General features: G+C 35.7%; 1 protein-coding gene across 2 annotated transcripts in view; it reads right to left on the bottom strand.

The window, feature by feature from the left end:
* Window positions 1–18,899, bottom strand: part of cpne4a (copine IVa) — a 64,568-nt gene that overhangs the window by 18,369 nt on the left and 27,300 nt on the right. The window contains exons 3-8 of one of the 2 annotated variants that reach the window (XM_051131830.1): window positions 15,144–15,323; window positions 14,227–14,298; window positions 13,695–13,769; window positions 8,151–8,234; window positions 7,333–7,422; window positions 1,757–1,855 (exon numbers count right to left, since the gene is read on the bottom strand). In XM_051131830.1, coding sequence (XP_050987787.1) covers window positions 1,757–1,855; window positions 7,333–7,422; window positions 8,151–8,234; window positions 13,695–13,769; window positions 14,227–14,298; window positions 15,144–15,323 — 600 coding nt within the window. Of the gene's footprint in view, window positions 1–1,756; window positions 1,856–7,332; window positions 7,423–8,150; window positions 8,235–13,694; window positions 13,770–13,873; window positions 14,022–14,226; window positions 14,299–15,143; window positions 15,324–18,899 lie in introns of those variants that run through there. The other variant, XM_051131831.1, reaches the window with a different exon arrangement.

The raw sequence follows: 18,899 nt of genomic DNA, 5'->3' as shown, positions 1-18,899 counted from the left end.
CAAAGAATCAATGAATCAAATATTCAATAAACAATAATTGAATCATTCTGAATCTATCTATCTATCTATGGATTTGATGTCAAAGAATCAGTAAATCAACGAATCAATAACTCATACAATCACTGAATCATTCTAAATCTATCTATCTATCTATCTATCTATCTATCTATCTATCTATCTATCTATCTATCTATCTATCTACCTATCTATCTATCTATCTATCTATCTATCTACCTATCTATCTACCTATCTATCTGGTTTCAAACAATCAATGAATCAAAGATTCAATAACTCATACAAACATTCAATCATTCTGAATCTATCTGTCTATCTATCTATGTTTCTGGTTTTAAAGAATTAATGAATCAAAGATTCAATAACTCAAACAATAATTGAATCATTCTGAATCTATCTATCTATCTATGGATTTGATGTCAAAGAATCAGTGAATCAACGAATAAATAACTTACACAATCACTGTCTCATTCTAAATCTATCTATCTATCTATCTATCTATCTATCTATCTGGTTTCAAAGAATCAATGAATCAAAGATTCAATAACTCATACAAACTTTAAATCATTCTGAATTTATCTATCTATCTATCTATCTATCTATCTATCTATCTATGTATCTATCTATGTTTCTGGTTTCAAAGAATCAATTAATCAAAGATTCAATAACTCAAACAATAATTGAATCATTCTGAATCTATCTATCTATCTATGGATTTGATGTCAAAGAATCAGTAAATCAACGAATCAATAACTCATACAATCACTGAATGATTCTAAATCTATCTATCTATCTATCTATCTATCTGGTTTCAAACAATCAATGAATCAAAGATTCAGTAACTCATACAAACATTAAATCATTCTGAATCTATCTGTCTATCTATCTATCTATCTATCTATCTATCTATCTATCTATCTATCTATCTATCTATCTATCTATGTTTCTGGTTTTAAAGAATTAATGAATCAAAGATTCAATAACTCAAACAATAATTGAATCATTCTGAATCTATCTATCTATCTATGGATTTGATGTCAAAGAATCAGTGAATCAACGAATAAATAACTTATACAATCACTGAATCATTCTAAATCTATCTATCTATCTATCTGGTTTCAAAGAATCAATGAATCAAAGATTCAATAACTCATACAAACATTAAATCATTCTGAATCTATCTATCTATCTATCTATCTATCTATCTATGTTTCTGGTTTCAAAGAATCAATTAATCAAAGATTCAATAACTCAAACAATAATTGAATCATTCTGAATCTATCTATCTATGGATTTGATGTCAAAGAATCAGTGAATCAACAAATCAGTAACTCAAGCAATCACTGAATCATTCTAAATCTATCTATCTATCTATCTATCTATCTATCTATCTTTTTTAGAATGTGTAAGAAATATCCAGCAGTTCAGTTCAGGGATACTGAAGGTAATTCTCAACAGAATCTGTTAAAATAGAAGAAACTAAACTGACTGTGAGCCACATGAAGATCTCCTCATATAACCTCATTCCCCTTTCATCTTTCACTTTTGCTGATTACTCTTTGAACCAAACTAGTTCCTACTCATCAGTAGCTTAACCTGCTCTGAATATCTCACAGAGCTGTTTCAAATAAAGTCTATTGGATTTAAACAGCTGCTCCGCTTGTAGATGGTGTTCTCTGTGTTGGATGTGAAAGTGCTAAAATCAATTAATACATTTTTATAACAAGTTTAAAACTGGTACCTGTCTTCCATCCATCGCTGATCGCATCTCTTTGAACGTTGCCTGAAACTCCCCTATGAAATCATGCTTTCCGTTCGAGTCCCAGTCCCACACTGTACACTGGATGTTAAGGGAAGAATACAACAGGCGAGAATTTAATATTAATAAGACATCTAGAGAAATGGCATGTGTTGGTCCAGTGGTATGTATGATTTAACTTGTGCTACTTTCACTTTTCTTCATCTGCATGCATTTGATTTCTTCTCTCCTCATACTCCCCATCCCCCCCAAGCATTTGTTTCCTCTAGATTGGATACCATTTTTTCAGCATTCCTCTGGAGCAGAAATGAAAGATATTCTTTTGGATGTGCACACCATCTACTCTAGTTGAACCCACTCTGGCTGCCTACATACGGTCCACTGAGAACACTGATCACCACAAATGTCTGGAACCCGAACACACAGCACAAAAAACTGGAGCAGACTTATCATCACTATGCCCCATGCACTCATGCATTAAACATAAAGTGACATTACAAATTAATTAAAGTTTGATGGTTTTCTGCAATATTCAGGACAACAGGGGGTTGACTTATATAATGTTGCTGTAAAAGATGAGATCAGGACATAGTGTGGGTGCTTTTATTCACACAGTACTTAGCCTGAGCAATTCTGTTACCACATTTTCATACTTTATGATGCAAGACGGAAATGAGTTGGACAAACACAATTTAAAGCTGATGTGTGTAATTTCTAATTTTCTAATGTTAGTATATTTTCTTGCATGCTAACTATTACCAAGCCATTAGTAGCCATTCCAACAGCCTGAAACGGCAACATTGGCTCAACTAATGCCATTAGATGGGGCAGGATTATCTGTTTGTTTAACCAAGACAAAGTGCTAAAAGATATTCTGAGGAAAACCTATTTGAAAGAACATTTAGCTTCAGCTTTAAAAGTTTTAAACACTTCAGATTAAAAGAAAGAACAAATATATTTCCAATTAATTAAAAAAACTAATTGCTAAACCATTTAAAACAACAAGGCATTTAAAAAAAAAATATTTTGTGGAAAACACAGTGATCAAAATTAGAGAACAGTAACCACTGTAGCACGAAAGAAGATTACAACTAAAAATTTGGAGGGTAACAGCACATTACATACAGGACATCACTAGTTTTTCAAACTGCGGTGGTGTGACCTTGGTCCACTCTTCTTCCAATCTCTTCCACAGTTCGGTGACTGTAGTGGGTTTCTCTTTTTTTTCTATTTTTGGCATTTTTTGCCTTTATTGTGATAGGACAGATCAGAATTAACAGGAAGTGAAGTGGGAGAGGGGGGTGGGTTCAGGAAAGGTCCTCAAATCGGGATTCGAACACGGGACGCCCGGAGCGCAACGGCGCTATATGTTGGCGCACTGCACACAAGGCTAATGGAACCGACCTGTAGTGGGTTTCTTAGCCATAACTTTGTCACCAAGGATTTTCCAGAGATTTTTAATCATGCTTAGATAAGTATGGCCCAGAAATTTCATTATTTTAATGTTCTTAGCTTCAAGGAACTGCTTTACCTGTTTTGCTGTGTGACGGGGGAATTGTCTTGCATGAAAATTGCAGGCTGACTGGGAGATTCTTGCAGGGAAGGAACTGCATGTTGCTGAAGGAGGTTCTGATAAATATTTTCTTCCACCCTGCCATGTAGCTGTATAACAGGCCCAACTCCTGCTGCAGAAAACATCCCCCAAACCATGACACTTCCTCCTTGACCTTTCACTAACTTCTTTACGCACTTGGGCTTCAGTCTTTCCTCAGTTTGACGCCAAACATTATGTTTCCCATCAGACCCAAATAAATCAAACTTGCTTTTACTAAAGTGAACTTTGGACCAGTTCTCCTCTCTCCACACAACATGCTCCTCAGCAAAGGTGGGCTTAGCCTTTTGATTCTTTCTGCTGATAAGAGGCTTAGTCACTGCAGAGTGCACTTTCAGTCCTGAATTCTCTTAAACAAGCCGAGACAGATCCTCACCCTGTTCAGCACTGAACTGGCAAGCAATTTCAGCTACAGTGCTGAACCTGATTCCCCACTGAGAGCATTACGTGGACAACCAGCCTTTTTGAGGGACTTGAATAAATGTGATGCGATCTAGAAAAGCTCAACACATGGTGAAATTTTACCTTTTTTAGGTGTTGATACCATATGAAAGCTGAGCTCAAGCCCTTTCCAAAATTGTATTTAGTGTGTCCAGAGCATAACAAAAGTTATGGCTATCTTAAGTTGGTGATAGCTATGATTTTCAAGAGTTTAATTTTGAGAAAAACAGGTTTAAAGTGAGACAGGTTTTACTGTTTACTTCACGGGTTTAACGAGAGCTGTCAAGTCAGGGGCGCTATACTGCATCATTACACAAACAGACTAACATCTGTTTTCCATCGTTTATCGTGGGCATAGTCTCTGAACTTTTGATCACCCCTTGTATGTTTAGATAGCACGAATAGTGTACCTTGCAGTTTACATTTAGAAAAGCGAGCGCAACACAATTGTTCGTGCACTGCATATAACAGACTGTCATCGGACTCCTCCTCTTTAGCAACTTCATCATCTGATCCTTCATCTCTGGATGTGAAATAGTCCATTATAACATTGTTTAGGGCACTGACATCACCAAGATTGAACAGACTGAGACGGGAAAGATCATTTTGAGAGAGCAGCTACTTAAGACTGTGTTGTTCTGTTGTGCTCCACCATCTCACAATATTAAATAATAAATAAATAAATAAAACTTTGTGTGCCGTAGTTTACACAAGACTGGCGGGGAATATGCATTGATACACCTTTATTAAATATGTTGTGGTTTATTTTGATAGGTTACTGTAACTGTTTTTGTGGTGTTAAGAGAAAGCACCTCCACAGCGCATTCTTAACATAAGAGAAAGACAGTCATTTCTGCAATAAATCACAATTTTTCTACACTAAACAAGTGAAATTTGTTATGATATTTTCAGAGATAATAGGCAAGATGTTATAGAATAATATGTATATATATATATATATATATATATATATATATATATTAAGATCTATTTTGGGCATTTTTTGCCTTTATTGTGATAGGACAGATCAGAATTTACAGAAAGTGGAAGAGAGAGGGGGTTGGGATCAGGAAAGGTCTTTGAGTTGGGATTCAAACACAGGACGCCCGGAGCGCAACGGCGCTATATGTCGGCACGCTGCCCACAAGGCTATTGGCGCCGACATAGAATAATAATTTAATGAAAACCTAATTTTGACAAAAAAAATTACATTCAACCTAGTTTTCAAATTTCCCAAAAACGTCCCAGCATGACATCCGACGGGTTTTTCCAGATCGCATCACAAATTAGTATCAACGTTAAGATGCAATATTCAAGCAATCACAGATTTTAAAAGATCAGCTTCTCTTGCAATGGCATAAGGGTCATCTCTTTGACCTTAATCTGGACAACCTCCTGTCGCATGGTTTCTTAGAGCTGCCCGCCACTTGCAATCTCAGTGAAAACTGGAGGAATGCTGCCAGTTAAATAGGGTTTGTCATACAATTAAAGAAATTAGTGCCTGGTGCTAGATTAACACCAGTAAACTGGAGCTATCTGTAAGTGTCCTCTAATTTTGATCAGAATTCTTTTTCTAATTTAAGTTTTAGTACTTTACTTAAGAATACAATTAACTTATAAAATATACTTAAAAACTGCCCTTCTACTCCTGTTAGGATAACTTAAATCACGGCCTTGAAATTTAGAAAATTACAGATTGTTCTCTAATTTTGATTTCTACTGTATACTGATTTTCTGGACCGCACAAAGAAGCAAACAACTGATGTACTAACAGCCATGTTCAGCATCCTGCAGAAAGATGAAAGTGTCTAGTTCATCATTTGAACTCGAGGGTGAGATGTCAGTGTACACAACGAGAAAAATAAAATCATAACACTTAATGTTTAATTAGCCCACAACAAATACGCTTCAGTGGAGTCATAATAAGGCCTGTCGAATATCGGCAGGATCCAATCAATCACAGTCATTACAAGTTAAGCACACATGGCACCATCACGGCACCCCTTGTGTTCAGCAGAGGTTCTAAAAGGAAGACACGTTTCCCACACTGATCGTCTTTGCTCTGAGTGGTGTGACAGCAGCGCTCTAATGGACTCATAAAGGGCAGGTCTGGGAACGGGGTGAGCTCCAGCTGTGAGCTGAGCTACATCCGTGAGTGATTCTGCAGATGGCACGGAGGACGGCTGCTACTAAATGAGGCTGAGCCCTTTGCTTTAATAAGGGCTGAGTTCTGTTCAGTCATGAGTGGGCAGAAGGGAGGCCACACGCAGCCATATGCTGATGCACTACAAGCAGGAAGAGAGGCACACAGGTGCCCTTAAGAGTTGTTTAAAGGGGGCTTAAAACATCGTGTTGTTAAATGGATAGTTCATACACAGACTCCATCACTCCAGTGTAACACTGCGCTTTAAAGATGTACACTGCCAATGCCATTTGATTTTTATTCAACAAGCATGCACTGAATTGATCAAAATTGACAGTAAAGATTTTTAAATAAATTCCGTTCTTTTGAACATTCTATTTCTTGTATGATAGAATGATAGATAGTCCTTAGGATGATTTTTTAAGGGTAATAAAAAACTAAATCTATTTATTTATTTATTAGATAATTACTGCAGGGAAAGGCATGTTATTATTAAGATTATAATAATTTAACAGAAGGTACTTTAATTTAGGTTCTTGGGGTAAACTGCGACTTTTAATATTAAATTAGTCTTCTTGAACACGTTCATGTCAAAAACTTTCCCTGAGTAATTCCTTGCCCAATTAAATCAAGCAGACTTTGATGAATGACGAACGAATAAATGAAGCAAGAGAAGGCCAGAGAGAGGAAAGTGGGAGGTAAATTAGGAAATGCACATATTTAAGTAGAACACATGGGAATTCCTTGCTGAAACACATGCTCACCAAGCCTAGTAGTCCAGAGCCAGTGTAATCAGGCCATGTGACTGATCAGAACCCCTGCCAGGTATCTGATCCCAACACACATGGTGGTCCAGCAACACTCATTGAATTTCAAAACAGTATGGAAATCAGCATTGCTCATCTTGTGTATAAATGCAACTTCACAAAGCTAGCTCTGTCCAGGTAATCATCTAAGCCAGTAATACAAAAGTAGACTGCATCTCACTCATACAAAAAAAGAGTCTATATTTCACTAACTGCATCAAAATGCATTGGGAATCTGAAGAGTGAAATGTACATCTGAATTAATTCAATAAAAAACAACTTCCTTCCCAACATGCTTGAAGTGCCTTTGTTTCAGTCAAATTTTAGTAGAATTATTGACAGGTAAAAAGCAGACCACTTTCACCCAAGAGCAACTACATCAAATTACGAACGCAATGCATGTACTTCTAAGCTTCTTACAAGCTGCCGTCTGCCAAGAACATGAATTGCAAATGCCAATGTAAATGTAAAACTAAATTAAAATGGATCCATGCATTTATTTGTTAGTGTAAGTCAAATACATGTTCATCTCTAAGAGGAAGACATTATATTTTACCTTCAGTATTCTTTCATGGTCTCCACTACAGAGTGAGTTAAGGGAAGTCTTGAAGGTCTTCCATACGGGGTTGAGGTTATTCATGACGGTCTGTGCAGAGGGGAAAAGAGCAGTTCAGTATTGCTTAAAGGAGTTCACTTCCAGAACAAAAATTTACAGATAATTTACTCACCCCTTAACATCCAAGATGTTCATGTCTTTCTTTCTTCAGTCGTAAAAAAATTATGTTTTTTAAGGAAACTCTCTCCATATAGTGGACTTCTATAGTTCCCCTGAGTTTAAACTTCAAAAATGCAGTTTAAATGCAGCTTCAAAGGGCTCTAAACGATCCCAGCCAAGGAAAAAGTGTCTCATCTAGCGAAACAATCAGCAATTTATATCATTTTTAACCTGAAATGCTTGTCTTGTCTAGCTCTGCGTGAACTCTGTGGATTCCGGTTTATGACAGTTAGGGTTGAAAAACTCCCATCCCATTTTTGTCTCCAACTTCAAAATCATCCTACATCCTTGCAGAAGTACCAACCCAGTGTTTACAAAGGGATCACGCAAAGAAGATCAAACGTCCTTTGCAAAAAAGGGTAAAACAGCTATGTAGGATGATTTTGAAGTTGGAGATGAAAATGAGATTGTTTAGAGCCCTTTGAAGCTGCATTTAAACTGCATTTTGGAAGTTCAAACTAATTTCTTTACGACTGAAGAAAGACATGAACATTTTGGATGACAAGGGGGTGAGTAAATTATCTGTAATTTTTTCTAGTAGTGAACGTCTCCTTTAAGCACTATCACAGAGAGATCTTTGAGGGAAATGGTTGTCTTACCTCTGTTCTGTGCACTAGCTGCTGAGTGTTGTCATCATTTACCCTGTAGATCTCTAAGAACGGATCTGACTTGCTGAAAAAATCCTGAGGATATAACAAGCACAGAGATCAGCTGATAGCATCACAAACAAAGTCTGTACATTCCATAATATGCATGATGCATCTAATCACTGCTACATAAAAAATACATTTTTAGCAACCCACTGTTTATAATCTGTTTACTCACTGCTTTAACAGTACTATTATATATATAGTAAACACTATATACTCAGGCCGATCCATTTAAACCGCAGAGGCGGATCCTGTTATAAGCAATATAGGTAACTGGCTAGGGTGAGCATTTCTATAGGGCTGTTCTTAGACATGTCTTTTCTGGATTGCACCTGCTATAAATTCTATCCGCCTCTGTCATTGAAAACTGTGTCCTTGCTGGTAACTTTTTACCAGGCAGCTCCCTCTGCTCCCACTGTCGGCTGCCCGATCCCACCTCTGCTGCTCTCTGTCTGCTTAGGGGTCTCCTCACCTGATAAGAGCCAAATATGGTGGGGGTGGATATTAAATCCATAGCACCATACGATGTAGGCCAAGATAATCAAGTGACTAAAATTACATGATAAAGGCAATCAAATGCACCCGTTATCTAGTTTATTTTAAACTATTTTATTATTTTGGTCTTTTGATCTAAATCTCATTTATTTGACCACAAAGGCACTGCTAAAAGATTTAATGATGAAAAAGATTTTTTTTAAGCTCATAAAAAGACTCAAAAAAAAAATTCATAAAAAGATTCATAAAAACTGCTGTTTAAAGCATTAATATTACACACCTTATGAACTGTAATTGGTCAAAAGCAGCATGTGGCTATCAAAATTTTCAAATAAATGACATTTTTCTTACATAAAATATCATCAAAATCTCTCTCTCTCTCTCTCTCTCTCTCTCTCTCTCTATATATATATATATATATATTAAGAACCTGTGATACTTTTTCTATACTTTCAAAATAAAAATCTTTTGTAACAAGTGATTATTATAACTTTTTAGCAATTATATATATATATAGAGAGAGAGAGAGAGAGAGAGAGAGAGTCTGTGTCAAATAAAATATTCTAAAAATTATTTAAAAAATGCTAACAGTAAAAAAGTAACAGTTTTAGAATGAAAGGTGGTATTCTAAATATGAGCTTTTTCTCCCACATTGAACCATAAATTTTCACTTCAGTATCACTTACACACACCAAACTTTACATTTTTACTCCTGTCTATATCCTGAAGGTTTTTACAGAGGGATTTGTTCATATATAATCTGCTTGATTATATGCAACATTTTATTCCCCCCAAAAATTGTGAAAATATATTGTTTTATATCTGTTCTAAGTATTTTCTGAATTACGGAGTTACAAACAAAAATAAGAATTCATGTAAAAACATAACTCTAATATGTCAAAAAAAAAAAAAAAGAATTTTGAAACTGACTTTATCCAGTGTTTAGATTTTTGTACTAGAAATGTATGCAAAATAATGCCTCATTTGCATATTTAAACCTAACATTTTAGAAAACTTGTAACACAAAAAATGTTTACAATTATTAATGTAATCAATCAACTGGGTAAATAAGGTGATAATTTAGTTAATTTTCTGACCCTATTCACCTGCGGTGTCTCGCCTTAAAGGGATAGGTCACCCAAAAAGGAACATTCTGTCCTTAATTACTCACCCTCATGTATTTTCAAACCTGTAAGGCCTTTGTTCATCTTCAGAACACAAATTAAAATATTTTTGATAAAATCCGAGACACATTCAAGGCCCAGAAAGGTAGTAAGGACATCATTAAAATAGTCCATGTGACAGCAGTGGTTCAACCGTAATTTTATGAAGCTACGAGAATACTTTTTGTGCACAAAGAAAACAAAAATAACAACTTTTTTCAAAAAATGTTCTCTTCCGTCTATTCTCTACTCCAATTTTCTCATTTTAAGTTGTGTTTCGATGAAGGTCGAAGGTTTTCAGGGTGAGTAATTAATGACAGTTCATTTTTGGGTGAACTATCCCTTTAAACTGCAAAACTTATTATTATCTGCTGACAATAAGAAACTAGTTCGCCTTTCTTGAAGTTTCCCAAAGTTGCAGATTTTCTTTAGTTAATTATGCCTATAAAAAACACTTTTCCTCAGAGGACAGCGGCAGGTATGCTGAATGATCAAAACTGCTCTGAATTACCAGGAGCCATTTCCGTGTGCAGAAGAGTCACAACAGACCACTCACAGCTTAGCGTTCAAAGATGTCGTCTGCTAGAGTGAAGTTCTCCTAACGCTTGTAGTCATTCAGCCAAAGTTTAAGACATGAGAATGAAACAGCAACTTATCAAAAGTTATCAGAAAATCTTGTCAGCCGGGGTCTCTGATCTCTCCTCCAGTCTAGAAGCTTAATCAAAGTTTTAATTACTCCGACGCCGAGGATGTGATTTTCGCCGAAGGATTATGACTTAGGAGAAGAAAAGGACTCTTAAATGAAAAGTGATTTAAAGGAGGCTTTCCTGTTCTACCTTTTGACGCCCTGTCAAAGCAGCAGTACAAGACGCTCTGTGTGAAACCGAGACGTTCCTGTGGATCATTTGTTATGCTTGTATTAATCCTTCTTATTAATTTTAGTCCCATGTAATTACCCTGCTGACAAGAGTTGATTGTGTCTCCCTCAGGAATAGTACTCTCTCTATCACTCTCTCTCTCGCTCTCTGTCTTCTTCTTTCTCAACTGTCTGACCGCATTTCTGGGGTATGGGGATTCATCAAGGCTGAAGTTTATTTTTAACAGCATCCCTGATCATTTCTGTCTGATCACAATAGTTCAGTAGCTCATTTTATATTCCTGTGTTGATCCTCTCACAGTATAATGCAAACTTTGCCATGAGGCTGTTATTGATGGATGGGGGAGTTAAATTATAGTTGACACCTGACAGCAAACCAAGGTCCCAACGCAGGAGAACAGAAAACAGTTGTGACTTATTTCTTTTTAATTCTAGGGATCAAAAAAGGGTGAAAATGCTCCAAAAAAGTGTTTTTGATGCTAAAAAAAAAAACTAATTATACGCTACCATTCAAAATTTGGAGCTTTTTAATTTTAATGAGTCTCTAATGCCCATCAAGGATGCATATATGTGATCAAAAATACAATAGAACCGTAATATTGTGAAGGATGGGGGAGTTAAATTATAATTGACACTTGACAGCAAACCAAGGTCCTGATGCAAGAGAACAGAAAATTGTTGTTGCTCTTTTCACATGATCAATTCTTAAAGACACAGCCGCAAAAAAACAGACTGTTTAATTCTAGGGATCAGAAAGAGAGTGAAAAAAAGGTCCAAAACAGTGTCTTTGATGCTAAAAAAATCTAATTATACACTACCATTCAAAATTTGGGGGTCAGTATCAGATCAAGAATGCATATATGTGATCAAAAATACAATAGAACTGTTATATTGTGAAAATATTACAATTTAAGATAACTGTTTTCTATTTTAACATAGTTTAAGTGTAATGCAAACTTTGCCACAAGGCTGTTATTGATGGATGGGGGGAGTTATAGTTATAGTCGACACTTGACAGCAAACCAAGGTCCTGATGCAAGAGAACAGAAAACGTCTCGGTTACATCTTGAGAGCCCAAATATGTCAGTTATGGCGTAACGTCGTAGAGCACGACTGAAGGGGAACGTCTCGGTTACATCTGTAACCCTCGTTTCCTGAAGGAGGGAACAGAGACATTATGCCATAACTGACGTATTTGGGCTCCCAAGTGAGACCACAAATACGTCAGTTATGACGTAACTTCATAGAGTACGACTGAAGGGGAACTGTTGTTACTCATTTTACATGTTCAATTCTTAAAGGCACAGCCACAAAAAAACTGTTTAATTCTAGGGATCAGAAAGAATGGTCAAAAATGAGTGTTTTTGATTCTAAATAAATCAATTATATGCTACCTTTCAAATTTTGGGGGTCAGTAAGATTTTTTAATTTTAATAAGTCTCTAATGCCCATGAAGGATGCATATATGTGATTAAAAATACAAAAGAACCGTTATATTGTGAAAAAATATTACAATTTAAAATTCTATTTTAACATAGTTTAAGTATATGGTAAAATTTGCCACAAGGCTGTTATTGAAGGATGGGAGAGTTAAATTATAGTCGACACTTGACAGCAAACCAAGGTCCCAATGCACGAGAATAGAAAACTGTTATTGCTTATTTCTATTTAATTCCATGGATCAAAGGGTGAAAATGCTCCAAAAAAAAGTGTGTTTTTGATGCTAAAAAAAAATCAAATTATATGCTACCATTCAAAATTTGGGGGTCAGTAAGATTATTTAATTTTAATAAGTCTCTAATGCCCATCAAAGATGCATATATATGATCAAAAATACAATAGAACTGTAAAATTGTGAAAAATTACTACAATTTATAATAACTGTTTTCAATTTTAACATAGTTTAAAATATAATGCAAACTTTGCCACAAGGCTGTTATTGAAGGATGGGGGAGTTAAATATATAATTATAGTTGACACTTGACAGCAAACCAAGGTCCCGATGCAAGAGAACTGAAAACTGTTGTTGCTCATTTCACATGTTCAATTCTTAAAGGCACAGTCACAAAAAACAGACTGTTTAATTCTAGGGATCAGGAAGAGGGTAAAAATGGTACAATAGAACTGTAATATTGTGAAAAATTCTTACAATATAAAACAACTGTTTTACTATTTAAACAGTTTAAAATGTAATGCAAAGTTCACCATGAGGCTGTTACTGAAGGATGGGGGAGTTAAATTATAGTTGACATTTGACAGCAAACCAAGGTCCCGATGCAGGAGAAGAGAAAACTGTTGTTGCTTATCTCTGTTTAATTCTAGGGATCAGAAAGAGGGTGAAAAGGGTCCAAAAAAGAATACTTTTGATGCTAAAAAAATCAAATTATATGCTACCATTCAATATTTTAATTTTAACTAATGCTCATCAAAGGTGCATTTATGTGATCAAAAACACAACAAAACAGTAATATTGTGAAATAGTACAATGTAAAATAACTTTTTTTATTTTAAAATGTATTCTTGTGATGGCAAAGCTGAAATCTGATTTTCTTCAGTGTCACATGATCCTTCAGAAATCATTGTAATATGCTTATTTGCTGCTCAAAAGCATTTTTTATTATTATCAATGTTAAAAACAGTTGTTTGGCTTAATAATGTTTGAGGAAACTGGCATTTTTAAGGATTCTTTGTTGAATAGAAAGTTCAAAAGAACAGCATTTATTTGAAATTGATTTTTTTTTGTACTGTCAATTTAATGCGTTCTTGCTGAATGAAAGCATTTCTTTTAAAATATCTTAAAAACCATTTGAACGGTAGTGGACCTCAGTGAAATGTTTACAATCTAAACCCTTAAAATTACATCATAAGTCCCAAAACTCATTGCAGACAATACTGATGCTCGTTGTTACATAAGATCATTTTACATTCTGAATAAACGTGCACAGGAGGTCTTCCTACCTTATCATCCAGCTTCCTCGCACTGAATGAGAGTTCGACATAATCGTTATTTCCCGTCAGCTCCTCAGCGGTGATCTGGAGAGATTGAGAGTGATGAATTGTCTTTAGCAGAAAAGAAACCAGAATCAGAAGCTAACCATGAAGACTGACATTTGTTTTATAGATCTCGCTCTCCTCACCCACTGAGCTTTACATGTTCAACTGTTGCTGCTGCGTTCCTGTCAGTGTGCATTAACAAGCTCCACTGGTTATTTTCTGCAATTTTTATTTCATAGCTCACATTCAATACCACATCTGACTGTTTTGGAAGGTTCTTGTGTACACTGAGAAGTTATTCTATGTTTGCCCGTGTTCAATAGTAGCATTGATCATAGTAAGCACCTCTGTCGTATAAAGTGCAAAGCTTTTAAAGGTTAGACCACAAAATGTTTGCGTAAGGCCATTTGCTGGTGTTGTGCACTGCTAGGTGTTTGCATAAGTAGAGCGTGATAGAAAGCAAACAGATAAATTGGGAATTTTGAAAAGTGCTCACCGTAATAGATGATTTCCCGACTGTGTTGCCCTGTTTAAGCAAGGCTTTGGTGAATTTTCTCTGGGAGACGATCTATTTGGAGAGAAATAAGATAAGTCGGTCAGAGGCCGCCTTGTTTTGATGGACAGAACACACAAAAAAGTATGAATATGTGCACATAATAACACCTCGGAGAGAATTTGGCATGTAAGCATAGTTTATAATTACACCATGAAGACTTATCCACTCCAGATAAGTGCTTCATTATTAGCTGTTAAATATTTATAAATAGGAGGAGTGCTTTTGGTTTTATTTCCCCTAGCAACTCTGTACGAGTAAGTGTCAACACCACGCTTTCTCACTTTATTAAACGCAGCTCATTTTGACAACTTCACTACCTTCTCCTTTTTCCCCTCCAACCAAACCAGACTGAATAAAAACAAACAACCCAGCTCCTCAGAGAGAAAAGCTAACTTCAAAAGTGGCTTTAATGCAAAAAGATAAACACATGAATATTGAACAAATTGAATATTGGCATCCGTTAAACACTATAAGCTCCTAGCACATTCTTTACTGAGAAACTGCAAATCTTAACCATCTGGCGGAAGATCATGTGTCTGGTTTTCCATTTGCTCAAACTGCAGATAAGAGAGTAGCATGGCCCATCTGGGCCGGCCGTCCTCCACACACAGAGCCAACTACACAGACATCTCACGTTTCAAAATTCAATCAGCCATAAAATGTCCGGAAATGCTCTTAACGGTTGTTGGTGTGATTATTTAATTAGGAGGCTTCATCTGATTTGGGCACAGTGCCGGCCCCACTCTTCCCTGACTGTGTGCAATCAACGATGTAGAGATCCTGTTGCAAAATGAGCATTGCCAAGCAAAATGAGAAAAACCATAATAATCATACCTAGCCTGCTTGAATTTGCTTACTTGGCCCAGTGTGCACTCAATTGCTCCCAGGCAATCCGCCTCTCTCATGCCATTATGACTACTGCTAATGTCGTAGAGCTCGTAACGTAGTCGCTGTATCTCTTCGAAGTAGAAGTCCTGGGTGAAGACCTTAGAAAACGTGGGGTTTATACAGCTCCGAATCACCTCTGTCCTGTCCACCTGTAACACACCACAAAACAAATATCTACTTAACGTTTAGAATAACATACCACCATACTACAATACTACTATTTCTGCAAGAAGTACACAATGTGCAGTATATAACATTTCTGAATGCATGGAATACGAGAAAGAAAAATCTATTACCCACATTTGAGGTATAAGAGAATACACTGCATGGAATAGTGCATCCCAAAATGCAATGCAGTTTTTCAGTTGTAACATCGTTTCAAGACTTCATTGCTAAGATTTTATCCAATTTTCCAAATGTGATAAAAATGAACAAAAAAAAAAAAAATGATGATGAGGAGATGATAACTGGATGTATGGAAGCCGTTTCTGCCACTGAATAAAAAGTGAAAAAAAAAAGGTAATTGCGACTTTTTATCTTACAATTCTGACTTTTTCTTATCTCACCATTTTTTTCTTTCAGAATTACATGATACAAACTCGCAGTTCTGACTTTTTTCCTCAGAATTGCATGATACAAATTCGCATTTGTGAGAAAAAATTGGGTTCATATCATGCAATTTTGATTAAAATAGTCAGAATTACAATTTTACATCACATTTCTGACTATAACTCACAATTGTGAGTTTATATCAGGCAATTCTGAGAAAATATCAGAATTACGAGTTTATATCATGCAATCCTGAGAAAATGTCAGAATTACGAGTTTACATCTTGCAATTCTGACTTTATAACTTACAATTGCGAGTTTATATCATGCAATTCTGAAAAAATGTCAGAATTACGAGTTTACATCTTGCAGTTCTGACTTTATAACTTACAATTGCAAGTTTATATCATGCCATTCTGAGAAAATGTCAGAATTACGAGTTCATATCTTGCAATTCTGACTTTATAACTTACAATTGCGAGTTTATATCATGCAATTTTGAGAAAATGTCAGAATTACGAGTTTTTATCTTGCAATTCTGACTTTATAACTTACGCCTGCGAGTTCATATCATGCAATTCTGAAAAAATGAGTTTATGAGTTATGAGTTTATATTTAGCAGTTCTGAATTTATAACAAGTGAGCTTATATTACGCATTTCTGAGAGAAATTGTCAGAATTACGAGTTCATATCTCGTAATTCTGGCTTTTTTTAACTCTAAATTGTGAGTTATTGGCAATTGGTTTGTAAAAGCCATTTTATGCATGTTTGAGCGGAGTTTTCTTTGACAGCATTATGCCACGTTTTTCACATGACTTCAATGACCGCTTTTAGTCTGTTACATGATGTCACATCACCTTATTAAAGGGACACTTCTCCCAAAACAGAAAATTCTTGTATCTTTCAAAATCCATATGACTTAGTTTCTTCTGTAGAATACAAAAAGAGTTATTAACATCAGAATGTGCAAGCTTTTCTTTTCCATCCAATGAAAGTGCATGTAATAACATGAGGCTATCATCAACCTTAGCAAATAGTGTCACGTTTGTCTTTTTGAGACAACTAAGCTTTGTCTAAATGTTTATTAGATACTTTTATCACATTTCATTCACTTTCAGACACAGCACACACTGTATAGTAGTATTCTAGTCTTGGCTTAACTTGAGCTGAATTCACTGTAGTGGATGTTCTGAAGAGTCTCTACTTAGGTTAATCAAGTTAATAGCTTTCAAGAAGGATTTCTAAGGTCAATATTTCATCTCAAGACAAGCTTCTTGATTAGGAAGTAAAAAGACATTTGACAAGTGCTGATACTCAGGCCAAGATCAAGATGGAATCAGTGACCTCAGAAGTGACCTTAAAGAAGTGATCAATCAGTACTGTACAAACTCAATCTATTTCTACTTATCTTACAATTAACCAGCAAAACCACCTCTAGGTGATTTTCTTTGTGTGCTTAGCCTAATGGCTCTTATCAATCTCAACTAAAATGCACTAACTAAATGCAAGTGCTAACTGCAGATATAGCAAAGCATTTTGATACAGAGGATGGAAAAAAGCAAGAAAAAAAAGAAAAACTTAACTTAGTACACTCAGGAGAATATGGTATGTTTAAACACTCTTATTAAGCTCATTTGAGATACCATACAGTATAATCACCTTTTGAATGAAACCAGTAAATGTAATATATCTCAGAACAAAAAGATAAAACATGTCACTGCCAAATCCCTGTTCCTGAAGAATGTATCTGCCTCTAACCTCACGCAGGCAAAGAAAAGCATTCGTTTTATCTGACATCCCTCAGCCGCCTAGTCATGGTTTAGTCTCAGTTGTTTAACTTTCCTTAGGAAGCTCAGAGACTCAGAAATCTGTTCTTTTTGATATCAGTCTGCTCTCTGCAAGGGGTAAACACCAAGCTTGCTTTCTTTCGTTCTTTCTGACAGAGAAGATCTTTTACCATTTAAAAAAGTTTAATTATAATGTAAATGTCTGCCTCAGTAATGTACCTGTATTTCACTTGTGTAAAGTGGATGTTTGTTATGAACTCTGTATGTCTCACATGTCATTTGCTGAAGCTTAACATTTAAAATATCTTACCCAAAAATGAAACTTTACTATCTAAGGCCGTCCAAGGTGTACAGTGAGTTTGCTGCTTGACTGGTCTTCATTATAGATTGGTATTTTGGCCAGAAGTAACTGTTTAAAGTTAAAATACTTTAATAACGTATTTGTTTCCTTTAAACATGCAGTTTTTCACTTCACATGATATTAATTGATGGACTGGATTACGTGTGGATTACTTGTGGATTATAGTGATGTTTTTATTCTGACGGCACCCATTCACTGTAGAGGATCCACTGGTGAGTAAGTGATGTAATACATTTCTTCAAAAAAAGAAAAAGAAAAAAAAAAAAAACAAACTCATCTACATCTTGCATGGCCTGAAGGTGTTCCAAATTCCAAATTACAACTTCAGCACATTCATATTTTCTTCATTTATCCAAATCTTTTTTTTTAATGTTTACTTCAGCATTAAAATGGCCAGTTTATATAACTCAAGGCTACCCATTTAATTTGCACCAACCATCTGGAGACACCATCATTTCTCTTCATTAAGGTCTATAAATATTTGCCTGACTCTTCCAGGTGTTTGCTCTTTATTTACAGGGGCTTCCTCAGGGCAGCTGGCGCTGTTTTATTGGGAAAGTTGCGTGTGCCATCTACTCAGCATTCACCTGGAGGGAATAAACATCAGTCGGTATGGCATGGACCTCCACACAGCTGCTTATTTCTGCTGCTGAATATGCAAATAATCCTCACTTATCAAAGTGAACACTGTACCGTTCTGATGATGCTTAATACACATCCGTTCTCAGTCTAATTGTTGTTTGTATAGGGAGTATTCCGACACCGCTGTCAGGAAACATCTGCTCTGTTGTACATCAGGCAATTTGTTAACCTCTCAGAATGCTCCTTGTGACTATTCATCAGTAAAGAAGTAATTGCCTCTATTTTGTCTATTTTTGTGCAAACAAGTCAAAAACAGGTTGGAATCACACATGAGATGTAAGAGGATTGGGAGAACTGTGTAAACCTTACCAAGCATAATCAAAGAAATTGAGTAAAATGAATTAAGTAATCTTTTACGATGAGCTGTAAATAGATGTAACTCAGT

Source organism: Labeo rohita, chromosome 16 (assembly GCF_022985175.1).
Source record: "Labeo rohita strain BAU-BD-2019 chromosome 16, IGBB_LRoh.1.0, whole genome shotgun sequence".
NCBI classification, from domain to species: Eukaryota; Metazoa; Chordata; class Actinopteri; order Cypriniformes; family Cyprinidae; genus Labeo; species Labeo rohita.
Note: the sequence above shows the minus strand (reverse complement) of the source record. Positions and strands in the feature narration are given on the sequence as shown.